This window comes from Protobothrops mucrosquamatus, unplaced genomic scaffold, assembly GCF_001527695.2.
Source record: "Protobothrops mucrosquamatus isolate PMUCROS unplaced genomic scaffold, P.Mucros_1.0 scaffold1199, whole genome shotgun sequence".
NCBI classification, from domain to species: domain Eukaryota; kingdom Metazoa; phylum Chordata; class Lepidosauria; order Squamata; family Viperidae; genus Protobothrops; species Protobothrops mucrosquamatus.
Window position 1 is genome coordinate 202898 of NW_015387410.1, and position 27560 is coordinate 230457.

At 41.4% G+C, this 27560-nt stretch overlaps 1 protein-coding gene across 1 annotated transcript; it reads right to left on the reverse strand.

Annotated features, from left to right (window-relative positions):
• On the reverse strand, positions 1–27114 carry SLC49A3 (solute carrier family 49 member 3). Its single transcript, XM_015820881.1, has 10 exons — positions 26847–27114; positions 16752–16910; positions 14327–14546; positions 12136–12212; positions 11884–12021; positions 10514–10630; positions 5945–6097; positions 4369–4526; positions 2825–2937; positions 1–270 (listed from the first exon to the last, which is right to left on the reverse strand). Exons 1-10 carry the CDS (start codon positions 26967–26969, stop codon positions 119–121), a joined length of 1410 nt encoding a protein of 469 aa, XP_015676367.1. The 5' UTR covers positions 26970–27114; the 3' UTR covers positions 1–118.
• Positions 27115–27560: the final 446 nt, after the last annotated feature.

Sequence of the window (27560 nt, forward strand, 5' to 3'; positions counted from 1 at the left end):
TTTTTTCAGTCACTTATCACAAAGTTATAATTTATTGAGTTTATGGCACTTGAGGTGTCTTGAGGTGTCGGCTGATTTTTAGGCATATGGCTTAGTCCAGAGTTCCTTTAGAAATATTTCATGCTGTTACTGCAACATCGTCATCTTCTGTTTTGTTGATGGAAGAGCTTTGAGATGTTTCTGCAGAGATCCTCTTGTAATTAGTGTGAAATGTAACGATAAACAAACAGGATGTCAAAGTGGTAATTCCAGCCATCACTAGTGTTGCATCTGTAAGAAAAAAAAAGAATATTCTTCAGCCCTTTATTTTAAAAAACATAGAAACAAAATCCAATAGCTCTTGAACTATGTTTAAATAAGTTTCATTTAGCTACCTAGTGGGAGGAATAATGCATAGAACTACGGCATATTGAATATTTAAAACTACCAGTTATAGAGATTTTACCCAAATCAGTTGCAGTTTGAATTATTATTGCGGAATTGGTATTAGTATTTTGTAAAACAACATATGTCACAAGAAGCTTACTAAAATTGTATGAGAAAGTCATTTAACCAAAGGTACAATGATACACAATAATGTCTTTAATTACTGTTTGATGCACAAACCAAAAAAAGTTCATCCAATAAAACACCCAAAGTATATACATCTGCAACACTGACACTAAACCTTGACTAGACAACATTTTGGCAGCAAGGCCACATTTCCTAATTTTGGACAAACGAAAAACTGCTGATGGAGAGAGGGTGAGGCCATAATAAATGTTAGAGTGGCCACAATTCCCCAATCAAGAAATTATCAAGTCAGACAAACAGTAAACAACCAACCTAATCAACTACGAAGAACAACACTCCAGCCAACACTGATAGGGCAAGCAACAACCAAGCTCAGAGAGCACCACAGGGACACAATTCTTTCCACTTTTTTTAAATAAGGGGCTTGGAGTTGTTGTTTTTTTAACAAAAGTTTAATAGAATATCCTACAACTGTTGTGTACCATCAAACTTAAGTAGCTTGATCAAAGAAGCTGCTGGAATCCTTAAAAGGAATTGGGGGCACACCTGACTGGTTGCCCACAAATGATCTAAAACAGGGGTAGTCAACCTTGGCTCTTTTGTGACTCATGGACTTCAACTCCCAGAATTCCTGAGCATGCTGGCTCAGGAATTCTGGGAGTTGAAGTCCACGAGTCATAAAAGAGCCAAGGTTGACTACCCCTGATCTAAACAATAAGATGAAAGGAGTTTGTTTTCTGTCCTGGTACCAGCCATGATATTTTATTCATTTTATATCCCACCTTTATTTATTTTTATAAACAACCAAAGACAGTGAATATATTTAATGCTCCTTCCTCCTTCTATTTTCCCTATAGCAACAACCAATAGTGAGGTGAATTTGGCTGAGACAGAGTGACTGGCCCAAAGTCATCTATCGAGCTTTCATAGGTAAGATAGGACTAGAACTCACAATCACCTGGTTTCTAGCCTGGTGCCTTAATCACTAGACCAAATTATATATGGTATTTGAGTTGAACTGCCATCATTTTATAACAATCACATTAGCACACTACAAAGTCAGAATACTAAAATTTTCTTCTTAAATAAATATCAGTGGGTATATCAACCACCTTTGATTTAACCTAATATTGCCTATTTCAGCAGTCATTGGCTAATTTTTTCTCATCAACATCTGGGTCCTTTCACTTGGGAAATGCTAATGGTTGAATCTGGAGCTTTCTGCCTTCAGATCAAATACTCGGCTACACTTGAGCTAGAATTAATCCATCAAGGTTAAGAAATAAATGACAATATCAGAGAATTAAATTGAACGGACTGCTTTCAAATGGCAAGTAAATGATTGTATGCTTGATTCTTCCCTATTATGATAGCATAAAGAAAACATGCTGCATTTATGGTGATGGAAGACCCTGACAACATGATGGCGTACACTCCAAGGGTGTGTGGATCTGTTCCCTGTTTGATCAATCAGAAATATTATGCTTGACTAATCAATCGGAAATATTCAACATGACTCTCATTCCTACAATTTGTGACTAGCATCATTCTGATTTGCTGATGTCACCCCCTTTGACCTCATGTGGTACAGCTCTACGAGAGCCACAGGATACAATGCTGCTAATTATGTAGCTGTACTTAAACCCTAGTGAGAAATGAGAAAGACCGAATAACACAAGGGCAACGTTTTTGCTTTTGGATCATTGGTGAACACTTGCTTCATTTATTTAAGACTCCATGTGTTGACATTCTGTGGCTTTAAGCAATTTGCAAACATCTATACACAGTATATTTTTTTGCTAAAAAGGGGTGGTAAGTTAAAGTACCAGACTGGCATTCTTCACTACAGAAATATACTGGGAGATTTCAAGTCACTCCAATATATGCCATAGATTTGTTGCTGTAGGGAGAACGGGGGTAAGGGAGTCTAATATACATCACTATGCGCGCCTGAACAAAAGGATACATATCTAATGATTAAAATTCTAAAACTCCGAAGCTTTGAAAAACACCATCACATTTTCTCTAGGACTGAACCCTTAAAACCCTAGTAATCCAAGGCAAATAGCAGTCACAGTTGATTTTGTGTAGAAAACCAACCTAGGCATCTTCTAGATAAGATCCTTGGTTACTTCATCTACCTCCAAATAAAAGTCAATAGACTAAGCCATGTTTTATTTTTAAGGGAGGGGGGGTAATGGCCTATAAGCAACTCTTAGGATTTTGTTCAACTTTATGCACCCCCCAATGCTGGTGAAGAATCTGCTGGTACCTTCATGTGCTAACAAATCATTCCAAGGAACATACTTACTTGTCCAATCCATTGGTGGACCTAGAGATGGAGCACAGGTAGAGAAAGGGGCATTCTTTTTTTCCACCGCCAAGTTCTGGAACAGAAGTATGAACAGAACTCCTAGGATCTGGCTGTTGAAACAAAATTGATTGTTACCCATCTGGTGACGACAGCTAAAATACGTCTATTTTGAAGTGAGATTTTTTTCAGCTTTAACAACAAAGACTTGCTTTGGGGCTTGAAGTAGACCTTCAGGGTGACCCAGCTATTGATTTGCTGTAGAATCTAACCTGGTTTTTTTTTTCTTAGCTGGCATCAATAAGCTGCATGTTCCAAAATTTCTAGCTACCCCAGCCAAAGAAGAATGCACTGAAGATTTCTTTCCATTTTGGAATGAAGTAGTAGGAAATCTTCCTGTTTCTTTCTTTATCAGGAATCTGAAGGTAACTGTCCTTTTTTTCCATATTTATGGAGCAGGGGAAGAGTTTGAGAATATAGCTTTTCTTAAGTCACTAGAATACTCTTCGGTTTGTGAGTATATTACTACTGGAACTGGTGACACTGTAATAAAATAAAATCCAAAACATATACACAAAGTAACTACAGTGATCAATGAATCAGCAGGCTTTCCTAATAAGAATTCTTGCACTGTCCCTCTGCGCTGTTTTTTCTACTTGAATGAACAGTCTTCTCTTTTCTTCAATCTTGTGTGACTTGAATAGGTACCTGTTTTGTAACACAGCTTATGCATTCTGATTTATATGTAGCAGAGGGTTGAGAAACAAGAGCTTAAACCAAGGCCCAGATGAAAGAGCCATTCCCTCCTGGGAAACATTTAATTGTTTCTATTCTGCAATGTCCGACATTATTTTCCACTTTGCATACAAATCCTTTCTTTAGAAATGATTTTGTTTAGCTTCACTTACAAAGTGTGGGAGAAAAACAAGCTACGGTATTTAAATTTATTAGTGATTTCCCAGGATTTGGGCAAGTCTGACTCCTACTGGCTTCAAAGGCAAAAATAATCTGTCAGTCGTTGCTCCTGGAAGGGATATATTAGTTCAGTGTTTCTCAATCTTGGCAACTTTAAGAGTTGGACTTCAACTCCCAGAATTCCTCAACTAGCATTTGTTGTTGAATAACCCAAAGCCCAAAGACCTTGGTTCACATATAATGCTGGGCCAGAAACCATGCTTTGCTAACCACAATGGCTGGAATCAGCATCACACTAAACCCAACCTAAACCAATTATCCTAAAACCCAGTGAATGAATCCAGCTATTGTCCAGAGAAGATCAATTTCCATTTTCCACATCCAATTTCAGTTTCTTGAATGAATCTCTTCATCAGAACTAAGGAGAAACTTCCTGAGAGTTAGAACAATTAACCAGTGGAACAACCTGCCTCCAGAAGCGGTGAATACTCCAACACTGGAGGTTTTTAAGAAGAGACTGGACAGCCATTTGTCCGAAATGGTATAGGGTTACCTGCCTGAGCAGGGGGTTGGACTTGATGACCTCCAAGGTCCCTTCCAACTTTATTATTATTGTTATTGTTATCTACCTGGTCACAAAAATGATCCCTGACGACGTTCCTTCTCCTACAGGATAAGAGCATTCAACGTTTAGTTCCATGACAATGGGATACATAGAAAATCCAAAAAGCCCAAAAAGACTGCTGAATATTGCCACAGCATAGGTTTGGTCTCTCATCTGGGATACCTGCAGGAAGAGAAGAGAAAATAACCATAGCAAATGGGGAAGTCTCTATATTATGTCCAGCAGATATTCCTGCCACCCAGAGCATGCTACACATTTACAGTATATCTGAGCATGACAAATTAGGCAGTGCTGCTTTCCAGTTTCTCCCTGACACCAATGCATCCATTTAGATTTAGTTCTATAGATAATATTTCACTAGAGTGATGGGCAACTCCTGGGGTCAACAAGTCCGTGAAATTTTCTATGCAAAATTTTTGAAAAGTGGTTTGCTATTGCTTACTTCTTCCTAGCACTTGGTCCAGGGGTACTCAGCTGGTTGGTGCTTACGTCAGGACTAGAACTTGCAGTCTCCTGGTTTCTAGACTAGTGCCTTAACCACTACACCAAAACTGGCTCTCTCTTTAGATGAACTCAACATGAAAAGTAATATGGAACTTTCAACAGGGAATTATGGGAACTGAAGCCCCAATTCTTTTTGAAATTGGGGAAAGTTGGGGAAGTCTGATCTAAAGAAATAATAGTTTTTTAAAGCAATAATAACAAGTGTACTGATTAAGAACCCCAAAATATCCCTTGGCATTATTTTAACCACCAATACATTCATAAGAACTTTTATACTAGCTAAAAGTTGGTAAATAATATGGAATGATTAATGATCCTATGAAATGCTGACAAGGGTTCAATTTTTATTTTTCTATTCCAGAGTTCTATTCAATCTACTTTATCCTCCTAAGACTTCAGTGAGATAGCTTGCGATCAAAAAAGTGTGATGATTCTACTTATTCTATCTTCAAATATTCCTCTGATCTCCTTCAGTATCAGCATGAAAGTGAAAATATTACAACCTTCATTATATCACTTGGCACTGGAGGGATTAAGTGTTAATCAGTTCTTACTTAAACATCTATGGCAGTGATGGCGAACCTTTTAGAGACCGAGTGCCCAAACTGCAACCCAAAACCCACTTATGCATCATCAGGTGCCAGGTGGGTGTGGCCCATTGGGTGGGCGTGGCTGCGGTGGTAACAGCAGACTGGGTGGGACTAAAAAGTTCAATCAATCCCAACTTTGCAAGATCTTTTTTTTCCCGTGAGAAGTTGAAATTGACTGATTGATTGAACCTTTTTTTTTGTACATGGCAGCGAAAAGGTTTTATAAAACCCAGCTGAAGGCCTAGGACTGGGTCGACAGCGCGCGTGCCCACAGAGAGGGCTCTGAGTGCCGCCTCTGGCACCCGTGCCATAGGTTCGCCACCACTGATCTATGGTTACATGGAAAACACACTTCTGTTAATAATCACATTATAAGATTTAGATGATTAACTATTTCTTAGAGGGCAGGATTTATTCAGCTGAAAAGTTCATTATCTCTATAGAAGGGTAAACAGAAGCATTATTTCAGTTTCAAAATATACTTACCACTGCAAATCCAATGCAAGTCAAAGCAGATAGAATAAAACTGATTTTGGTAGTTTCTGTAAACTTCTTTGTCCTATCTACATATAATCCAAGGAAGAAGGCACCAATGAGCCCAAATATAATGAACAAGGCTCCAGTCAAACCTGCAAAAAACTGTACAAGATATTGGATTAGGGCACATAGTTGAACAACTTCATGGATAAGGGATAGTACTCTTTCCTTCTTAATTATTGGATTTATGACTAAAAATAATCACCACCAAGCTGTGACAATTTTAGAAACACCTGTACATTGAAGGAACTCGATACCTTGGATCTCCAGTTCTAAAGTATTGAGATAGATAGATGATCGATAGATCGATATAGAGATACATTATTTCTACTTATATATATAATACATATGCACACACAAACATATTAAGACAGTTCTAAAGTATTGAGATAGATAGATGATCGATAGATCAATAGATAGATATAGAGATAGATACATTATTTCTACTTACATATATAATACATACGGACACACACATATTAAGACAGTTCTAAAGTATTGAGATAGATAGATGATCAATAGATAGATTGATAGATATAGAGATAGATACATTATTTCTACTTACATATATAATACATACGCACACACACACACACACATTAAGACAGTTCTAAAGTATTGAGATATATACATATTGAGATACTTCAGTTCTAAAGTATTGACATAAAGTATTGAGAAGTATAAAGTATAGAACCATGGTGGGCAGTGGTTAGACTGCAGTATTGCAGGCTAATTCTGCTGACTGCCAGGAGTTCAATTATGACTGGCTCAAGGTTGACTTAGCCTTCCATCCTTCCGAGGTCAGTAAAATGAGGACCCGGATTGTTGGGGGGCAACAGGCTGACTCTGTAAACTGCTTAGAGAGGGCCGTAAAGCACTGTGAAGCGGTATATAAGTCTAAGTATTATTGCTATTTAAAATGTGTGTAACCATCTTTGTAGAAGAATGAGTTCAGAAATTCAAGTTAGTGATATTGGCAATATATTGAAGCCTGGAAATTAGGGAAATTTCAGAAGGAAAATAGAAGCCTCATAAGTCTTATAACATTATCAGGAGAGATCCTGGGTTCAGCTAAGTGACTTGTGGTTAATCTCCCAGCTTTAATGTTCTAAGAACTGGAAAGGCTAGATGTTATCTGTTTGGGAAAACTTTGAATCTTCATTTTATGAGTGGTTTTGAAATGCAGGCCACACAGCTGAAACATGTGGCATAATTTCTGAGCAGGATATGATAGAATACGATACGATAGAATACGATACGATAGAATACGATACAGTACACAATACAATAGTATAGCTTTTTATGACATTAACAAAAAAAGAGGATAACATTCTGATAACCAAAGTGGTTAACCAATAATTATAAAACCAATGTGATCAAAATTCTATTTTACAAATACATTAGTTAAGCAAAACTTAACCATATCCAGAGAATCACACTGATCAGACAATAATAATTGGAAATAAAATGAATTCAGCTGAGTAGAGGGTGGGCTATTGGCTGAAGCAGGAATCTTTGCAGTAAGGACAATCTAGCAAAACATGGCTTAGTGTTTCAACAACTTCACTTCAATGGCAGAAATTGTTATTTATTTAAATTAACGTTTCTCAAACTTGGCAACTTTAAGATGTGTAGCTGTCAACTCCCAGAATTCCATGGCAGAGATATAATACCCTTCCAAGGTCTTCTCTGAATTTGGGGGCTGTTATTTAAGTTTAGATCTCTTGCCAGCTTAAAAGGGGGGAGTGACTGGGAAGGCACAAATTTTGAGGTGGGACAGCCAGATCTAATTGGCTTTCAGATCTGCAGCATGCTGGTTAAGTGCTGCACTGGAGGTTTCTATTCAATCACTGGAATCTCTCCAGGTGAAAAACTAGCATTTTAAATGGTCATACAAAATCTTACTCCTGGGTGAAACAAAATCATCAATTAAAATCAGAGGGGCCAAATTCATGGGATGGGGAGAGGAAGTCGCTTTAATCAATATGAGAGGATGCATTTTATTTCAGCCAGTGAGCGCGACCAGCTTAAAACAAAATACAACGAAATTCGGCCATGTAAATGTCACGTACTTAAGTATGCAAAACAAAGCGTAAGTGCCCCATTGAAATGAAAATTAGGAACTAAAGATTAATCTAAAGACTTTCCCCAAAATTAATTATAAGTGAATTCTAAAACTAGAGTCTCAGTGTGTCATAAATTAATAAATTAACAATATAAATATAAATTGCACTATAAAACCTCATGATCTAAAAACTCAGTGATAAGTTACAGTTCATAGTTCATTCATGCGTGACCAAATATTGGAGTAAATATGAAAATGTTACTCATCTAGACCAGAAGTCATCAAAGCCTTGCTATAGTATGTGTAATGTGTAATACTGTAGGGCTTTTCTTACATGATAAGAAGAAGTTAACAAGCAACAACAAAGGAAAAAGAAACATTTCAGGATCTTTATAGAATGAAAGTTGTGACCGTGCCTGAAGGTGGATTCAACTGAGTCCATCAACTGATCTGGACCTGTTCTCCATTAGAACAGGTTTGACTAGCTTTGAGAACTTTCTTAAATCTCTTAGATAAAGACAAGCAATTTTATCTGAATCTTTTGCTGAAATGGAGAGATTAGCAAGTGGATATAATTAGCTGGTTTCCACTTAGGCTGATCAAAGTGTACTTGGATATGCTTCGGAATAAGGTCTCTCATTATAAGATTCAGTATCAAAAAGCCTTTCTCTGATAACTCTCTTAGCTTGTGCAAATTTGACAGAGTATAGGAAATCAAGAGAGAGGCTTCATGATGAAAGTTTTCTAACAATTGTCTGAGCCCAAGAGGATTGGAATTTATTCAATAAAAGAAATGAGATCAACTCTACTGGGAAATCATGTCATTTAAGCCAGTAATTTGAAAATTAATAACCAGGCTGTTTCCTCAATCCTTATCTGGCCAGCTTGTACTTCAGAATTACCTTGGATATGCATTTTTGGAGCTTGAAACACAGTTCTGATTGCCTTAGTGTGTCCTATTTCCATCAGCCTATACTTTAGGAAGGTCTACAGGGGATCCATAAAGCAAACAAGCCAGCTATTGGACTGCAAATACGTTTTAGTTGTGGGGATGCATTTTCTGCCTTTTATGTGAAAAAAAAAAGAAACTGAGGAGACCTAGATGATTTTTGGAATAAAATAAAACAGAAAATATTTGCCAGTAGAAGACTTGATCAGTTGTGTTTTCCTTTATCGTTGGACAATTTGGCACTATTAAATACTACCAATGTACAAGTTATCGAATTCTGTTCATATGGCTGCCCTCTGCTGCTGATGTATCATTTTAAAGAAATTGTTTATTTGTTTATCAAATTTATGTGCTGCTCGTCTCGCAGTTTGAGGTGGACCAATTATGCATTTGGTTCACACCACTATACAGGTGCTCTGTGTCCCCTTTTGCTCTCCAAAACTGTGTTCTTCTGCCACAGAAGCCACTGAACAGAAGAATAAGAACAGAAGAACAGAACCAAATGTAAGAAGTGCCCTTCAACGGTCAGGGTAAGTTAAATATTCATATCTCCCATTCTCCTCCTCCCACCAGACTCTTCAAATTAAATGCCCAGAAGGATCATGGCCAGTTTGGAGAGGACCTTTGGCATGCCTTGTGCAACCATTAATCACAAGTTCCAAAGATTCCCATGAGAAAAAGGCACTTCCTGATGTCAACGCTGCTAACACTGGGTGTTCTTGCTTTGACAACATATGAAGATGCAGCCTTTTTCTTTCTTATGCTTTACTCTTAGAATTAGACGAGGCTGTGGGAGGAGGCGGAATGTGGTAGGAGTTAGTTAGACATAACAATATTGTACTAGTGTGTGAATTCAGAGCTTGAAATAAGAGATGATAAGAATTGGCAGGTTAGAGAATAGGAGGGAAAGCCTGCAATTCAAACTAATTGGAGAATGTGATTTATGACTGTTAATTGGAGGAGGGAATTGTGTTTTGATACTATGTGCTCAGGGGAGGGGAATTCAGATTTCGGCTTCGACCATGTACGTGCCGATGCCATGCAACTTGAATAAAGATTCTTTAAGGTAAACAATGCCTCGAAGTTCTTTGAAGAGTTTCATCTGTCGGAACCATGACATCCTGGTTTCCCATCAGCACTGTGTCTCCCACTGCCACATGTTGGAAAGAAACCTTCCAAGGTGGGAGGGCTGAAGCAGGGAATTAGTCTGGATCTATTAGGTAAATATAAGAGGGCACAATCTGACTCCCACTGAATACCTTTAAACCTTATCTGGTCTTTCCCAGGCGAAAGCTGTCAAATCTGGGCAGATTCCTGTGCAACAGGCACACAACAATAAAGCAGTTAGTTTGAACTCTACACGTATGGGTCTGGTTAACCGCACCTGACAACCCATGTTTTCCTTATCCTACAACCCAATCTCACGTAGTTCCTGGTTGTCTTAGCTTCTCCTGCCATGAAGCCCCATGTTGGCAAAGACACATAAAAAGAAGAAGGGACTTACATTGGAATATCCATTGACGCACAGGATCTGTTCCAACAGAGAACTGAGACAGGTGAAGAGTGCTACCCCCGTGGCAAAGCAGAGGGTCAGGATAATGTAAGGCTTATTTCGGACCAGCTAAAGCAAGCACAATAAGAAAGAGTTGTTAAAAACACAGCACACTGTGCAAGATGCCAGTAGATGTTTTATTTAGTTTCATATTTAATTTGTATGCCGCTCACCTCACTTTACAAGGTGACTCTGGGTGGCTTATTATTACAATTATAAATATAAAAAATATTGAAAGACGTTCACGCCGAGAATAAGTTGCTGAATTTGCCTTTTGGGACTTCTGGCTTGCAAGGCTAATGTTCGGAAAGTAAGGTTCATATTCCAGAGAAATACCACTTTTAATGTGTGCAAGGGATGTCATGGCACAAGACATACCAGTCCTGCTTCCATTGTTCTGATCATCCTGCTTGTACTGCAGACACCATTAGGCATTTTATCAACTCCTGTCTGCAAACCGGAAATAGGCCTTCATTAGCCTTTGGTCTCATCCAGCACAGTTCTGGGAGAAGAATTGATTGATTCCTTAAACACTGACATAGGTAGTCAACCAGACTACCTAGCATAGGGGTAGGCAAGCTTGGCTCTTTTATGACTCGTGGACTTCAACTCCCAGAATTCCTGAGCCAGCTTGGCTGGCTCAGGGATTCTGGGAGTTGAAGTCCACAAGACATAAAACAGCTAAGCTTGCCTACCCCTGACTAGCAAGAAGATATTCTTTTTTGTTTCCATATAACCTAGATTTGGTTTTACACACACATACACACAAGCACACATAAATTTATATACTATCCATCTTGCTGTTTGGGATAACTATATATACAGATAGTCCTCGACCTATGACTGTAATAGAGCCCAGAATTACAGCAGTAAGTTGTGCCAGTCATTAAGGGGGGCATCATGTGACCTCCACCTGATTTTGTAACCTTTTTTGCAGCGATCATTAAGTGAACATAGCAGTCATTAAGCCAACACCATGGTTGTTAAGTAAACCCATTGTTTGCAATGGGCGGGTTTTTTTTTCTGAAAACTGGAAGAAAACGGCAAAGTAGGAAACAGTTTCTTAGTTGGCCGCAAAAAATAATGCATCACAAGTTGCAAATCACGTGACCACGAGACTCTGCAAACGGCTGTATACTGTATGTGGGCTGCTTGCTGAGCATCCAAATGCAATCACACGACAGAGGGGGTGGCAATTGTAACGGATCGAAAGTACCATTTGGGGGGGATCCGTCGTAACTTTGAATGTTTGTTGATCAAGAACTACCTGTAATTATAGTGGCAATCCCCATGGGTACTCCTTTACTTTGCTTGCAGCTTACCATTTTCAAACCTTCACAGAAAGTCGGTGAATTTAAATGATCGGCGCTTGCCGACGGTGGAGTTGGGGGAACACCACTGCAAACACCGAAGGTGGACAGGAGGCAGCCGAGGATCGCAGGCACTGCAGACACTCCAATCTGTAAAACAGGCACCCAGCCAAATTTTAAAAAACATCAGCAGTTGTGTAGTTTGCCTCCCAAAAGAACAGGTATATCGTGCTGAATTCTAAGTGAAATTTCATGTTCATTTACCAGTAAAGGGAGATCTTTCGCTTCTGGAGCAAGTGTCGGTGACAATAGGTTAACTACGAGCATGCCCAACGGATTGGCTAAATGGAAATGCAAAAAGAAAGGAAGAGATGATTGCAAACGATTTCACCAAAGTAAACTGGAACACATTCAACATGCAGGTGAACTGGCAGGGGAGCAAGTAGGATCCCCTTCTGTCCCATGCCTGAAGCCACAAATCTATTCAGAAGCTTTTCGTCGGACTTCTTGCTTCAGTAGAAAGAAGCAAATTGGGAAAGGGGAATTTTGGGTTGGCCTCATTTTTTTTGAAAACCCCTCTAAATGGGCTTTACGATTCTCATAAGGGGCACAATTGTGCGGCACGTGGAAAAAGGGGTTTATGTGTCTATTTCACCAAATCAGCCCTTGTGATCAAATAATAACTTTTCAGGTAGAAGACTAGCAAATCAGGGAGAGCCCCTTAATTGACAACTAGCAAAAGAGGACGAAGATTTTTCAGTTTGAGTCATTATCTGACTTTCAAGTGTTGTGGCCAATTCCGTGAGATCCCATCTACAGAATGGATCAGGACATACTGAGTTTCCCCGAAAATAAGACCCGGAGTTATTATTTTTTTTGCCTCCAAAAGAAGCATTAGGTCTTATTTTCGGGGGAGGCCTTACCTTAGGACCACCGCAGCCAGGCCNATTTTAGCGGGGTTTTTTAAGGGTAATTTTAAGGGTAATTTTAATGATTGGCCTTCTTAAATATTTTCTTTTAATTCGGTTTTTAATATAGATATTATTGTATTATTGTATTGTGGTTTTTATGAGGCTGTTAGCCGCCCTGAGTCCTATGAGGAGAAGGGCGGGGTACAAATTAAATTATTATTATTATTATTATTATAAGGTAAGTGGGTGCGAGGCGCGTAGGGCAGCTCCAGCCCCCACCCCACCCCACCTTGATTTTTAGGCATGCGCCTCACCCCAAAACTAGGTCTTATTTTGGGGGCAAGGCTTATATTAGGCCCACCCCGAAAAATCAAGCTAGGGCTTACTTTCAAGGTAGGTCTTACTTTTGGAGATACACGGTAGATATATTATCTTTTTTATTCTTCCTCAGGAGCAGGCAGTATTATTTATTTATTCATAGCCAGCCAGAGTCACTTAGGTAAGATACCATGAAATAATTAAATAAAATTGATATTCAACTCAATTTAATTAGCAGCATGATTTCTGGAAAATATAGTATAAGTATACCTAGAGCAGTGTTTCTCAACCTTGACAATTTTAAGGCATGTGGACTTCAACTCCCAGAATTCCACAGCCAGCATTGCTGGCTGTGGAATTCTGGGAGTTGAAGTCCACATGCCTTAAAATTGTCAAGGTTGAGAAACACTGACCTAGAGTGTCGCAGATGGAAAATATCATGAATATAGATGAAAGATGTAACCTCTGGAGTTATACTTAACCTTTCTTTCTCTTTGGGATGACCCTCTAAACCTGTGTTTATCAACCTCAGCAACTTTAAATTCTGGGAGTTGCAGTTTCTCATATCTTAAAATGGCTGAGGCCGAGAAACACTGCTCTAGACATTACTAAACTTCGATTTCCATCTCTCAGCATGGTCAGTGGCAAGAAATACAGGAAGTCCTACCTCAGCAACATCCGGAGGGCCACAGATTCTCCACTCTATTTATATATAGCAGTGGTTCTCAACCTTTTTAATGCCGCGACCCCCAACCGGTCGTAAGTCGAGGACTAAACCGGTCGTAAGTCAAGGACTAAACCGGTCGTAAGTCAAGGACTTTCCCTGCCCCCTGCGCCGGCCGAGGCGTAGCTGGCAAGCGGCAGAGACGGAGCAGGCCGACCACCAGCTGGCCCAGCTCAAGGGAGGTAAGGCACCCACCGGAAAAGGGGAAAAAAAATGGCGGACAGCCTTGCTTGGCAACCCCCGTGAAATGGTCGATAGACCCCAAATGGGGTCGCGACCCATAGGTTGAGAACCGCTGATATATAGTGTTTTAGAAAAGTTCAAAAATCTAGTATGTACATCTTCACAAAAATAGCCCTCTCCAGTAAGCTAGTAATAAACTCTTGCAGCCTCAATAGGGAAAGTGTTGTGTTCCCGAGAGAAGCGACATCTGAACCCAGGGCTCCCATCTCCCTCAGCTATGGAATAACTAGGACGGACTCATCAATGCTCAGTTACTTACACATAGAGGCAATCATGTTGGCTGTGGCTCGTTGGTCTTCAGGGAACCAGAGAGCTGCTAGCTTAGTTGGTGCAAAGATGATGAGTGGCTGGGCTCCAGCACAGAGACACTGTCCTACAAGAAGGTAGATGTAGTTTAGGGAGCCTAAGCTCAGGCTATCAATAACACTGAAAACACGAATGATGCTGCCCACCATATTGAGCCAGGCGCAGAGTAGCACCTGCAAGAGAAAAAGCCACACAGCCAGGGTTAACATAAATCAAGTCTTCCATGACCTGATGCTAACGATGCTGAGTAACGATGCTAAAAATGCCCTCCTGTGTTATATTTCCAAGTGTGTAACCACGTACTTAATAGAAGGCTGCCTACTCTTTGTATTAAAGAGCATGAGACAGCTAGCCCATGGTGAGGCAGAGAATCTGGAAGATGGGCAGGGATATCCTGTGGCACAAGTCTTACCCAGCATAAATTTCAGTAAGTGACGCAAATGAAACAAGTGGCACACTGATAAAGGTATAACAACGAGCTCATCTAGCTCTGCCACTGCCGTGCCACTAGCTGCCAAACAACTGATGGGTATCCTAGGCTTTGCAGCCCAACTCTGCTCTCAGCTGGTTTGCTAAATTCCAGAAAATTTAACAATTGCTTTTTACAAGCCAGTATCAGCCAGCTGTGGCACACCACTGTATGTAAAGCATTCAAGGAATGACATTCCCTCTCTGAAATAATGAAAGTGGGCAAGGTGCTGGACGCTGTCCATGGTCCTCAAATGTCAAGACACTCTCAGCTCATTCTCAATAGAGGCGTTTTGGGCATTAGTGAAAAAGAGGCCACGTGCATGCAGGAGTCCTTGCTCAATTGAAGCTGGATCGATTCCATTTGCAATTGGGTAAATGAACCCAAAAGTATAGGGCCGGGGTAGGCAACCTCGGCTCTTTTATGACTCATGGACTTCAACTCCCAGAATTCCTGAGCCAGCATAGCTGACTCAGGAATTCTGGGAGTTGAAGTCCATGAGTCATAAAAGAGCCGAGGTTGCCTATCCCTGGTATAGGGCTAGCTGCAAGCAGGCTCTGTCCACCAATACAGAATTTGCAGTGGCTGGGATACAGCTAAGGACAGCTATTAAGGCATTTCCAAGCAAAGTTATATGTTGATGATCAAAGATTAGTTTTCAAACACAGTGAAATGAGATGGGAGGATCCCTACTCCGTGGGCAGAAAGGAAATGGCAGCAAACCCAGATCACAATGTGGCTGCTAAACAAACATTCGCAGAAAACTTCCTTGAAGTCATTGAAAGTGATTGTGCAGCACTGTGTTCTGGGCATGTTCAAAATAACATTTTCCAGCTCCATGGAAAAATCCCCTCATCCCTGGCTGCTGAAGAATACATGTACAAACAAAGGATCCTATCGCATCTTTTAGGACGTACACTGAAGGCCAAAACTAGGTGATGTCTTCAACTAGTGTCCATATTTGTACTCCCTGAAGTATGGGCTATAAACATGGGGTGGGCTATAAACACTGTACCAACCAGCCAAATATACGAATAAATAAATGCACCATTTTAATACTTTCTTGAGTCTATTGCTTTGCGCCTATCTTGGGATTCTAGTTCCCAGAAAATCTGTTCACCCTATGCTGGCTGTGATTCTGTGAACAGAAATCCCAACATATATAAAAGCCACCAGACTGGGAAATGACAAACTAGAACTTTGATACTTTAATGCTCCAGTATTAAAGTAGCAGTTTTTGAGTATTTAGTTGGGTGCTTTTGATGTGATTCAGGTTTGAAGTGCAGGCGTGGACAACTCTTTCTCTACTTCCCCAGTTGCAATGAAAATTCATAACACATTCCTCTCATGAACTAATTCAGGTGTCTCCAAACTTGGCAGCTTTAAGATCTGTGGACTTACTCCCAGGATTCTGGCTGGGGAATTCTGGGAATTGAAATCCTACAAGTCTTAAAGTTGCCAGGTTTGGAGACCCTGAGCTAAACTGCAGTGTGTTTGCAGGGGTGCACACAAACACACACAGAGAGAGACATGTTTTTATTAGAAAATTGAGTGGAGGGAAAAAAATCCAAACCAGGTCCCAAATTTATTTTTTTTGTTTTTGTTTCTTAATGCAAAGAAAAAGCAAGTATGAAATCCATCTCTCCCCTTCAATCAAACATCTCATTGTTTTGCACTGCTGTCTCCATGCCTTACAACCTGCCACACGTCTCAATGCCCCTCAGTCACGGCTTCCAGTTGTGTAGAGTCAGCAGTGGAACGTGAGTCATCTGATTTTGGGGGAAGCTCATCGGCCAGTTCTGATTTTCTAGTGAAGCAGACCCCACCAATTTTTGGAAAAATCCTGAGAACCCATTCCAAAGATCATGATAGGGTTAAACCAACTCATGCTCATCTCTGTTCTGCTTACAGCACATCTAAGTCCGATGGTGTCCAGGATCCATATTGCTAGAAGCCCCACAGGAACTGATACCACAAAGTACACAATGGAGAGCCAATTGACCATATCCAGTGAGGTGTGGAATCGTTCAGCTGTTATGTCAGCCACTGGAGCAAAGGTCAACCATAGCTAAAGAAAAGAAACGAGAAGAACAAAACATTGTCAAACATTCAGGCACCCTTTTTTGTGAGTACTAAAATCAAGGCACCTTCTAAGCTACGCGCACTATGGTTACTTACATCTTGTATATAATACAACATTTTCAACCACCCTGTATCATTTATCATCATCATCATCACCACCACCACCATCACCACCCTCTTTTGGATGAATATCCAACAATTCTGAAGAATGTGCTTAAGACAGTTGACATCAAAAAGAATCCTACTTGTCTCATCAACAACATTTACAGTAGAGAAGTATGAAGATGGCCTTAAAGAATGATTTCAATAGCTGTTATGCAAACACAACTCAGCCCTAAAAGGGAGGAGTAATAAAGAAACTCAAAGCTGCCTTGCTTTGATTCTCTTTGGTATAATATAGGGATGAGAGAATCTAACTCAGAGTTTCAAAATTCTGTTATTGTACCATGAAGCAATAAAGTTGAGTTATGCTGGTTCTTGTGTCACTGGTTTCCTGACCAGGTCTATTTTGAAGGGTTGACAGAGTATTATTAAAATTGAAATGATTTGCTAATGAACTGGAATCAACTCCATTTGATATATGTATAGATTCAAAACAACGTGATCACTGAAATCAGAACATTTATATGTCTTTATATTATATCAGCCTAACAGAATCTGAAATAGTAAAGTTGGTGGGGGGGTTTTTAACCACCAATGAAGATGTCCATTTCAAAATAGGACATCTTCACGATCAGATGTTAAAACCTGGAGCACTAAAGTTTACTTATCTGTAAAGTTACACTCCATCACAGAAGACACAATAATTGTTTGCAGAATATTGTGCAATAGGTTTTCCTCTAGCCTTAGAAATACAGCCCTTGAAACAAAAAAAAAATCCAGATCTACTGTAAGATATAACCAGGTTCTGCATGCTGATTCTGAAGTTGTGGATTTGCGTTCAAAAGCTGGAGCATGACAATGATGGCTTGGTTGTACTCAAGAGATGCTGATTCGTTTCGGATTTATCTAAAAGCTCAGGTCCTTTTCAGCTCAAAAATCATCCTTAATTTATTTAGAACAATGATGAGGGTCTTTAGCCTTTAGGCCAAGTGAAAGCCAGCTCATCTAATCTCCAAAATTCTGCCCCTGACCACTAACCCTAGAAAGACATATTGGAAAAAGATATCTAGTGACCAAAGCCAGGTCTCAAATCACAGTTCTTCAGGGTATTTCCAACTGTGAATACTTTCAGTCTCTGGCTGAAAATATATTCCTGGCTGTTCATGTAGTTTCTTCTTGGGATCTGGAGGACATCCGTGAGAGGGCGCACAATTCTGGGCTTCCCCGTTGATGTCATCTGGCTCCAAGGAATAGGCTTGGCCTGGAGTTAACCTTTTGGATCAAACCTGGTTCCTTGACATTTCCCTGCAGCCTAGACCCATAGGGTGACATAGGAAAAATAACAGAGGAAACGCAATGGAAGGTCAGCAAAGGTAGTCATAATAAAATGCAGCGTATGTTTTTTTCGGAGATGGAAAAGAGTGCAATAGATATAATTTAAGATAATCAGGGATGAAGCATTACTTCAGTGTGTAGGATATACCAAAAAATAAGTTGGTAGTAAAATGATATACTGAGTTTAAATGCTCAAGTTAAAAGATACTATAAGGCAAAAAAAATATATCCATAAGATATTCCTCAGTTAGAAAAGCCTTCTTTTGAATAGCTAGTTGGCATGCAAAGATACTTGGAACAGAGCTTCTCATGTTGGCTTCAGGATTTCAAGGGATGTAGATACATTACCTAGGATAGTTACATTGCCTTACTACGGTACCACTGAACTGGTTTCCTTCCATGTAATTGGTTATTCCTTTCATGAAATTAGTAATTAGTTGCTGTGAGTCAAGTTGCATATAAATTTAATAAACAGTAATTACAGTAATTATTCTCACATTATATCTGATTGAAAAGCTTAGGGATTTATAAATTGGTATATCTGATCTAAGAGGTGCAACAAATCCAAGGTCAACATCAGCATTAGTCTGATTTAGTTGTCAAAACCCAGCAATGTCGTGTCCATCAGCACTGTGTCTTCTGCCCTTCCAAGGATGATCTACAAGCCCGTCTTAGATAAAAAATCCTACATCCACAACATTCTCCATCATCAAGCGCGCGTAGCCCTGAACTGAAACTGCTAAATGTAATGAAGTTTATGAAGCTTTAAATGAGTCAGGCAAAGTGACAGGACCAGCCAAGCTAACTGTAACTCAAGTACCATAATCCCAAAAATAAAACATGCAGCATTTGAAACTGGGAAAACAGTCAGCAGAGAGGAAATATTTAACGGGTAGATTTTTTTTTTCTTTCCAGCTTTTCCCCCCAAGTGCATGGTCTGCTTTTTTTTTTTAATCAACCGATTAAAAATGCGCTCCGCAAATGGGGCTGCTAGCACTGGCATGAGGCTCGCAGCTCACGGCTCAGCTAGCACTGGACCGAGGCTCGGGGCTCAGGTAGCACCAGCTTGGGGCTTGGCTAGCACCGGTGCGAGAGGGGGTGAGCACGCGCACTGGCCAGCCACTCACGCGGCCTGGTGGCCAAGAGGCCACAGCCCGGTAGTAGGCTGTGGCCCATAGGTTGGGGACCTCTGCTCTAGAAAGAAGGCAGAGAAGAGCATTAAAGATGATTAGGGGACTGGAGGTTAAATCATATAAAGAACGGTTGCTGGAATTGGGTATGTCTAGTTTAATAAAGAGAAGGACAAGGGATGGCATGATAGTAGTGTTGCAATATCTCAAAGGTTGCCACAAAGAAGAAGAAGCCAAGCTATTCTCCAAAGCACCTAAAGGCAGGACAAGAAGCAGTAGATGGAACCTAATCTAGGAGAGAACCAACCTAGAATTAAGAAGAAATTTCCTGACAATAAGGACAATTAACTAGTAGAATGGGTTGCCTTCAGAAGTTGTGGGTGCTCCATCACTGGAGGTTTTTAAGAAGAGATTCAACAGCCATTTGTCTAGAATGGTGTAACGCAGAGGTCCCCAACCCAATACCTCCCCTAGCCCACTGAGATATCTCATGCTTCCCTCTCCTAATCCTGCCCAACCGAGTCCCTTTTACTTTTGAAAATCTTGATGAGCTGTCTCCTGTCCAGCCTCTCTGCTACGATTTCGCCTTAAGCAAAGGCTTGCCGAAGCCTAGAGGGAGACCGTTCTGATCATCTTTGCAAAAAGCCCTTGCTGCCGAAAACCAAGCTGTGCCGAAAACCGAGCTTAGAAGGGACATGGCAATGGCTCCGTTTTCAGTATGGCTCCTGTTTCAGTGGCAAGGGCTTTTTGCAAAGATGATCAGAGCCTAGAGCAGGGGTAGTCAACCTTGGCTCTTTTATGACTCGTGGACTTCAACTCCCAGAATTCCTGAGCCAGCACAGCTGGCTCAGGAATTCTGGGAGTTGAAGTCCACGAGTCATAAAAGAGCCAAGGTTGACTACCCCTGGCCTAGAGGGACGCAATCTCCCTCTAGGCTTCGGCAAGCCTTTGCAAAAAGCCTTTGCCAGCAAGAATGGAGGCCGGGAGAGATGCGGTGGCCCCTCCTGGGTTCCATTCTTGCTGGCAAAGGCTTTTTGCAAAGACAACCGGCGCCTACAGGGATGCAATCTCTTACCTTTGCAGGCTTCAGCAAAGGAAAAGGCAAATGGAGGGAAAGCCTGAAAAACCAAAGCCTTCCCTCCATTTGCAAAGCCTTTTGCCACAGATCTCGCCCAGGCCTCAATTCGCAGAGAACAGAGGCCTAAAGTAGTGCAAGATCACGCGAGATCAGTCACGCGAGATCTCGCGCTACCGATCTCACGTGAGCATGTAGTACTTTAGGCCTCTGTTCTCTGCAAAGACACCGAAGGCCTGAAGGAACAAAGCAGGCAAAGAAACTGAAGACTCGCTAGATCTTCGCAAGGTGAGTCTCCACGGGGGGGGGAGGGTAATAGGCAGGGCAAATATTGCAGTGCCTGTGTGGCCCCTTCATGAGGGCGAACGACTGCTGTGGTGGTGCAACGTTCGTAACTTCGGGACTGTGTCGTAAGTACTTGGGGAAGGAGTTATGTCATAACTTCAAACGGCCACTAAGTGAACTGTCATAATTTGGGGATTACCTGTACTGAAACAATTAAAAAAATGTTGCAGAACTGTGTTCTCTATGTTCTTCTATAATAAGGGGTTAGTTTCTGCAGGTTTGAACCCAGTCAGAAAGGGGGGGGGTCTATCTTTTCTCTTCCCCCCCAAAAAACTTGAGAATATAGGAAAAAGTAGAATCACTGGATGAGTTCACCGCTGACAGCAGTCTCAGAAAACAATTTTAGAAGAGCTCCTGCTACTTTCATCGCTGGTCTTTTTGTCAGGCACAAACAACCAGAACCACACATGTAGAATTTAAACTAACTACTTTGCTGCCTATAATACAGGAATCTGCCCAAACTGCTTGCTGTCCTTGATCTATCTTGTTCCATGGTGCTCGGCAGGCTGTGTATGTGTGTGGGGGGGGGGGGAGGAGTTAGTCCTGGATCTCTTGTGGCCATGTAATGATTCAAGGCTAATTCCCCACTTCAGTCCTCCTCCCTACCTGGCCGGGCGTTTCCCGACAACTGCACTTCTTTTGATATGCTATTTGTAGGAAAACGGAGAGAGGCAACTCCTCGGTGTGCATTAATTATGGGGTTTAATTAGTTTCATTGAAGAGTGGCGGTCTAAGTGATGTCAATTGAGTAGAACAAATGTCAAAACAGAAGGATTTGTCACCGCACCCTGCTTACAAATATCCCTAGAGCATTCAGCTGCTTGCTGTTAGAAAGAGAATGACAAAACTTGTGGAGCTGAGCCATTAACGCAAGCCTAATGTTACATATGCTGGTCTATGATCGTAATAAAATTTTGACCTAAATGTTATGTATGGCAATTTTGAAATACACATCTACCTGTAATGGGAAGTTGAAACAAGAGGAAGAACCGCAACCAAGTCAGATAAAAGAAATCCGAGTTTCGGGCAGAAACATAAGTTGGTGATGAAACGTCTCAGACATGAACATCCCCAGTTCTTTTGAAGATAAAGAAATAGGGTGCAATCAGACTTACAAGATTCTGTTATTGTATAATAAAGTAGTATTAGCATTCATAAATCTGGCATCCTAGTCTGGTCTAGGTTGAAGGGCTGCTCTTTGGGAATGACCCTTCAGTAAGGGATGGAAATCTCCAATTCTTCTCATCCCAGCCAGGATGTTAAATTATTCCTCTTTCCATTACAATGAATTCAGAGAAAGCTGGAAAGCTGTGTAGCATGTCTTATGAGAGAGAAACCTTCCCAACCCCCTAATCATAAACTACGTTAATATATTTTATTTTGTTTCTATATAGTAATGGAGATCTGTTACCTTCCAGGAATTCTTGGACAGTAACTCCCAGCATCCTTCACCATTGACAGTAACTCCCAGCATCCTTCACCATTCACACTGCTAAGAACTATAGTCAAGCAACATCTGAAAAGCTCCAAGTTCTACTGAACTTGCCATTAACAGGTAAGTGCCAATGCTGCTAACATTGGATGTTCTTGCTTTGACAACATATGGAGATGCAGCCTTATTCTTCCTTATGCTTTACTCTTAGAATTAGATGATACAGGGGGAGGAGGAAGAATGTGATGGGAGTTAGTTAGACATAACAATATTGTACTAGTGTGTGAATTCAGTGCTTTTGAAATAAGAGATGATGAAATGGCGAGTTGAAGAACTGGAGGGAAAGCCGGCATTTCAAACTAATTGGAGAATGTGATTTATGACTGTTAATTGGAGGAGGGAACTGTGCTTTGATACCATGTGCTCAAGGGAGGGGAATTCAGATTTTGGTTTCAACTATGTTAGTGCCGAAGCTATGCTACTCCAATAAAGATTCTTTAAGGTAAACAATGCCTCAAAGTTCTTTGAAGAGTTTCATCTGTCGGAACCATGACAGTAAGTCACATGCTCATACTTGTACATAATAACAAATTTTACAAAGCAGGTTGTGAGTGCTCAGCAGCTATTGATCCTGACAGCTGATTGATAGCTTCGGCGGAAAGGAAGAGAAGTAGTACAGGTAGTCCTCGACTTACAACCACAACCGAGCCCAAAGTTTATGTTGCTAAGCGAGACCGTTGCTGAAGGGTCATTCCCAAAGAGCAGCCCTTCAACCTAGATCAGACCTTCTGTGACCTTCTGACAAGCAAAGTCAATGGTGGAGCCAGATTCACTTAACAACCATGTTACTAACTTAACTACTATAGCGGTTCTGTAGTAGACATTTGTGAAATGCGTTTTGCCCCATTTTATGACCTTATCACAGTTGTTAAGTGAGCCACTGCAGTTAGTATCCTAGGACACTGCAACCATCGTAAGTATGAACTAGTGTATGAATTTTGACCATGGGGATGCTGCAACGGTCGTTAAGTGGGGAAAACGGCCATAAGTCACTTTTGTCAGTGCCGTTGTAACTTTGAGCAGTCACTAAATGAACTGTTGTAAGTCGAGGACTACCTGTATAGCAGTAATAGTATGAAACAATGTAGCAGCTTCCATGTTCCTTCCTGCCAGAAATAGCACGCAGAGATGAAAAAGCATCTGAGAAGGCAGAAAAGGATTCCTCCATGGATGTCTCTCATTGTTGCCATGATCAACAGCTAGTGGTGGGAACCCAGAAATTTCAGAAGACATGGAAACCAAAACCATAGAGAGGGCTGTAAAGCACCATGAAGCGGTATATAAGTCTAAGTGCTGTTGCTATTGCTAAACCTAGGTCAGAGGTAGGCAACCTTGGCTCTTTTATGACTCGTGGATTTCAACTCCCAGAATTCCTGAGCCAGCATGGCTCAGCTTGGAAACCTCTCTCTTTCCCTTCAGCATGGCTGGTTCAGGAATTCTGGGAGTTGAAGTCCACGAGTCATAAAAAGGCCAAGGTTGCCTACCCCTGACCTAGGGGCAGAAGCTGAGTGACAGAATCCATAACCGATGATATGGTGTCCCTTGTTTCATACATTAAATTGATCCTCAGCAAATGTATATGACACGAAAAGTAGCCATCAATCAACCTTTAATCCCAGTGTTTCTGGCATACTTCCTCAATGCGAACAAATTGAGTTTACTTAAACTCACGTTTAAGTACTTAAACCATATGCTAAACAGGCCGCGGTATTGTGTATCCTTGTAAACCCATCCTACAGACCTGTTACGCAGATTATTTTGAGAACTGGATTAAACAGACAATGAAGATTAAGAATGCTCCTTGTACCGTGATTCCATAATCACTGAAGTCTTGGTAATCTAGAAAGATCTACACAATTTTAAAAGATTGTGTAGGATCTCTCCAAACTCTCCAAAAAAAATCACAGTATAGAAAATAAGTGTTTTTTCCCTCCTCCATAGTCTTAGAACTTGGGGTCGTCCAGTACATCCTGCATCCATGTGGGAAGACAATAAAAGGGCACTGTTCTTTGCACAATGGGGCATTGAAAATGGAATTTGCTACTACCATCTGATGATGGTCATCAGTTTAAAATAAATTTCAAAGGCTGATTCATGGAGAATTGACCTTTGGGTGGCTGTATCCTGCCTCCAAAATCACCGGCCTTTAATGGCAGCTGCAGGGAAGTGACAGCATTGGAGAGTTAGCAATGTGTTTAGTCCTAAATTCATCTACTTGGACCCCACAGCTTAATAGAGGGCTGGGCTAGATGGGCTATTGGCTTGAACCAGCAAAATGTGACTTCCATTCCTGTGCATTTAGGAAGTTTTGCAAGCACGGAACAAATAGGAGGCAAAATGCACTTTTTCACTATCACTCTGTGGCTGGCAAGGGACATGTCATATAAGCTGCCCAAGATGATACAGTATTAAAGCACTTAAATATGTTAAGTCTTTGAAGTGGCTGGCTCAACACAAATCCGTCTCCCGGTTAAAAAAGCATTTAACAACTTATGTGCCTCGGATATCTCAGAAGAGCTTTTTTCTAGGGATCATTTCCAACAACTGGACTCCAGGGGACAAGATAGATCAATGACAGCAACCTTGTGAGTTTCCACGGAGTTCGGTTTGAGGAAAGGCTGTGCATTTGTGGCACAGGAGCCACTGAACATCTGGGATATATTCTTTTTGCCTGCAAACTACATGCTGCAGAAAGAGCTGCTTATTTAGATGATTTAAAAACTAAAAAAGGGGTCTTATTTTTTGCAGGGAATGAACGTGCATATTACTAGTAAAATATGTGGCGAGATGGGCAGCAAGCAAATTTAATAAATAAATAAATTTAATAATAAAATAATCCAAGCCCATTTCAGACAGAACAAAAAGTTTAGATCAAATCGGAGTTAACTGTAGGGCTGATGACTTACTATGTACATGTCCTATTGTTTTCTTAATATATATGTATTAGTTTTATACATTGGTATGGTCAAATGACTAAATCAATAAAGTTTCTAAATAAGTTAAGATGAGCTGTCTGTGATTCCAGAAATGGAATACAAAACGAGGACATCTTATCCCAATGATTTATTTTCTCCCCACCTTTTCTGCACATCCCAGAAAATTAAGTATCTTTAGACTATTAAGCCTCCGTTGGTATACAAAAAAATAGCTATAACAAAACGATCAATTGTTTTATTCAGTCTCTGTTGGCTTTTGATGCAAATTAGATAATACAGGTGAAGCTCTGGCCCTTCACTTGGGTTGAAAGTACTAAGAGAGGAAGTGCATTCTGCATATAGTCAGAGGGTAGCTAATATTTATCAGGGTTTTTGTTTGTTTTTTACATTCAAGCCTGGAGTAAAACATGTAATAAAGCAAGGCTCTTATTGAATACAGAAGAATTTCAGAAGAGATCCACTTGGGTTCTTTTTCCAAGCCTGCTGCCTTCTGGATGTCTTCATCTCTACTTTTCAAAACCCTTAACCTTTGATTGTGAAATTAGGGCAGGGGTCCCCAACCCTGGCTCCGTGGCATGCCAGAACCCGGGCCTCACAAACAAGCGAAGTCGTGGGATGCAGGCAGCATGCGAAACCATGACCTCTCCGGTCCGTGGAAAAACCTCTCTCTCCACGGAACTGGTCCCTGGTGCCCAAAAGGTTGGGGTGGGGGAGGGAGCTGAATTTGGGGATTATAGGATTGGGGAAAAATGTATTCAACTATTAGGGTGCCTCTGCCATGAACCTCACTCGGCTAATTTTTCAGCCTACTTCAGAGGGCTGTTGTAAAGATCAATACTATAAGTCCTTAGCGGATAGCCAAGAAAGCAATGAAGTTAATTAAATTAATTAAAGAGACACCCAATTCGTTCAGCCCGACCTGGCGATGGAAGAAGACACGCATGAATCGCGTGTTCTCACGTTTCTTTTATCAGTCTCAGGTCAGACTACGTGTGCACTCCCGCTTAAGGAAATGCAAGGGCCTTTCCCCCAGGCAGGGAAAGGGGTAGAGAACTTCACATATCTCCTACAAACCCAAGTCCCCCCCCCCACAGACACATCTGGAAGGAGGCTGGGCTGGGAAGCGCAGCTGGGCAACTTTCCTCGCTTCGCTTTGGGGACGCCGCAGAAAACTCAATTCTTCCCCCCCCCCAAGGCACCAGTCCAAGTCAAGGCAGGCGGAGGCGATGTGATGATCGAGGCGTTGTGATTTACGATAGGTAGTAGACCGCCGTGGGGTAAAACAAAATAAAAATAAACCCGCCTAGCATCGTCTTGTGTACTGTGTACAAGATAGGCGTTTGCAAAGAAATGAATAAAAATGAGCCAGGACGGTCGCTCTGGGAAAGCGGGAAAGTAGGAAAAAAAAAGTCCCGACCGGCTCCCAGACAGAAGCGGCTGCCGGGGGAGACGGAGAAGCGGAGGAGGAGGAGGAAGGAAAGCGAAACTCCCGCTGGCAATTACGTACCATCGCATTGGAGCAGTTCACCACGCAGACGGCCGCCAGGATGACCCAGCGCCGCTTGTAAGCCTTGAAGGCTTGCTCCGAGGAAGGCTGGAGCTCTTGGTCGATGCAGCGGCTGTCATCCATCGGAGCGCCCTTCTTCGCGCAGTCCTCTCCCCTCCGCCGGCCAAGGCTGCTTAGTGGAAAGTCTCCGCCGCGCGGCTAAACACCTTCTGAGCCATCGTCTCCCATGTGCGGGTTTGCCTGGAACGTCGGAGTCGGCAAAAAAAAAAAAGGAATTGCCACATCACGTTAGGAGGGCTTGAAAAGCCGGTTTCCTCCCTGCGCTAAGCTCTCGCCTCCGCTGCTTTGGGCGGCGGCGGCGGCCGCGGAAGACTAGCTGACTTCTCGCCTTGGGAAACAGGGCCTTCTGCAGCCCGGAGCCTCCAATTGGGTCCGCGGGATCCTAGCGCCTGCCCTGTTCAGTCCCCGCCAGTCTGTTTGCCTCCGGCCTTGTTTTCAAGCTATGGCCGGTTGTCTCAAAGGTGTTTTTTTTTCATGAGGCAACTTATTTAGAATTACTTAGAACAGGGGTAGTCAACCTTGGCTCTTTTATGACTCGTGGACTTCAATTCCCAGAATTCCTGAGCCAGCTCAGCTGGCTCAGGAATTCTGGGAGTTGAAGTCCACGAGTCATAAAAGAGCCAAGGTTGACTACCCCTGACTTAGAATAACAAG

Coding starts and splice junctions, on each gene's coding strand:
- SLC49A3 (XM_015820881.1), bottom strand. CDS start 26,969: ATGGATGACAGCCGCTGCATCGACCAAGAGCTCCAGCCTTCCTCGGAG. Junction 12,022..12,135: donor CGAAAGATCTCCCTTTACTG/GTAAATGAACAT, acceptor CCTGTTTTACAG/ATTGGAGTGTCTGCAGTGCC. Junction 271..2,824: donor TCCACCAATGGATTGGACAA/GTAAGTATGTTC, acceptor TTTTTCTTACAG/ATGCAACACTAGTGATGGCT.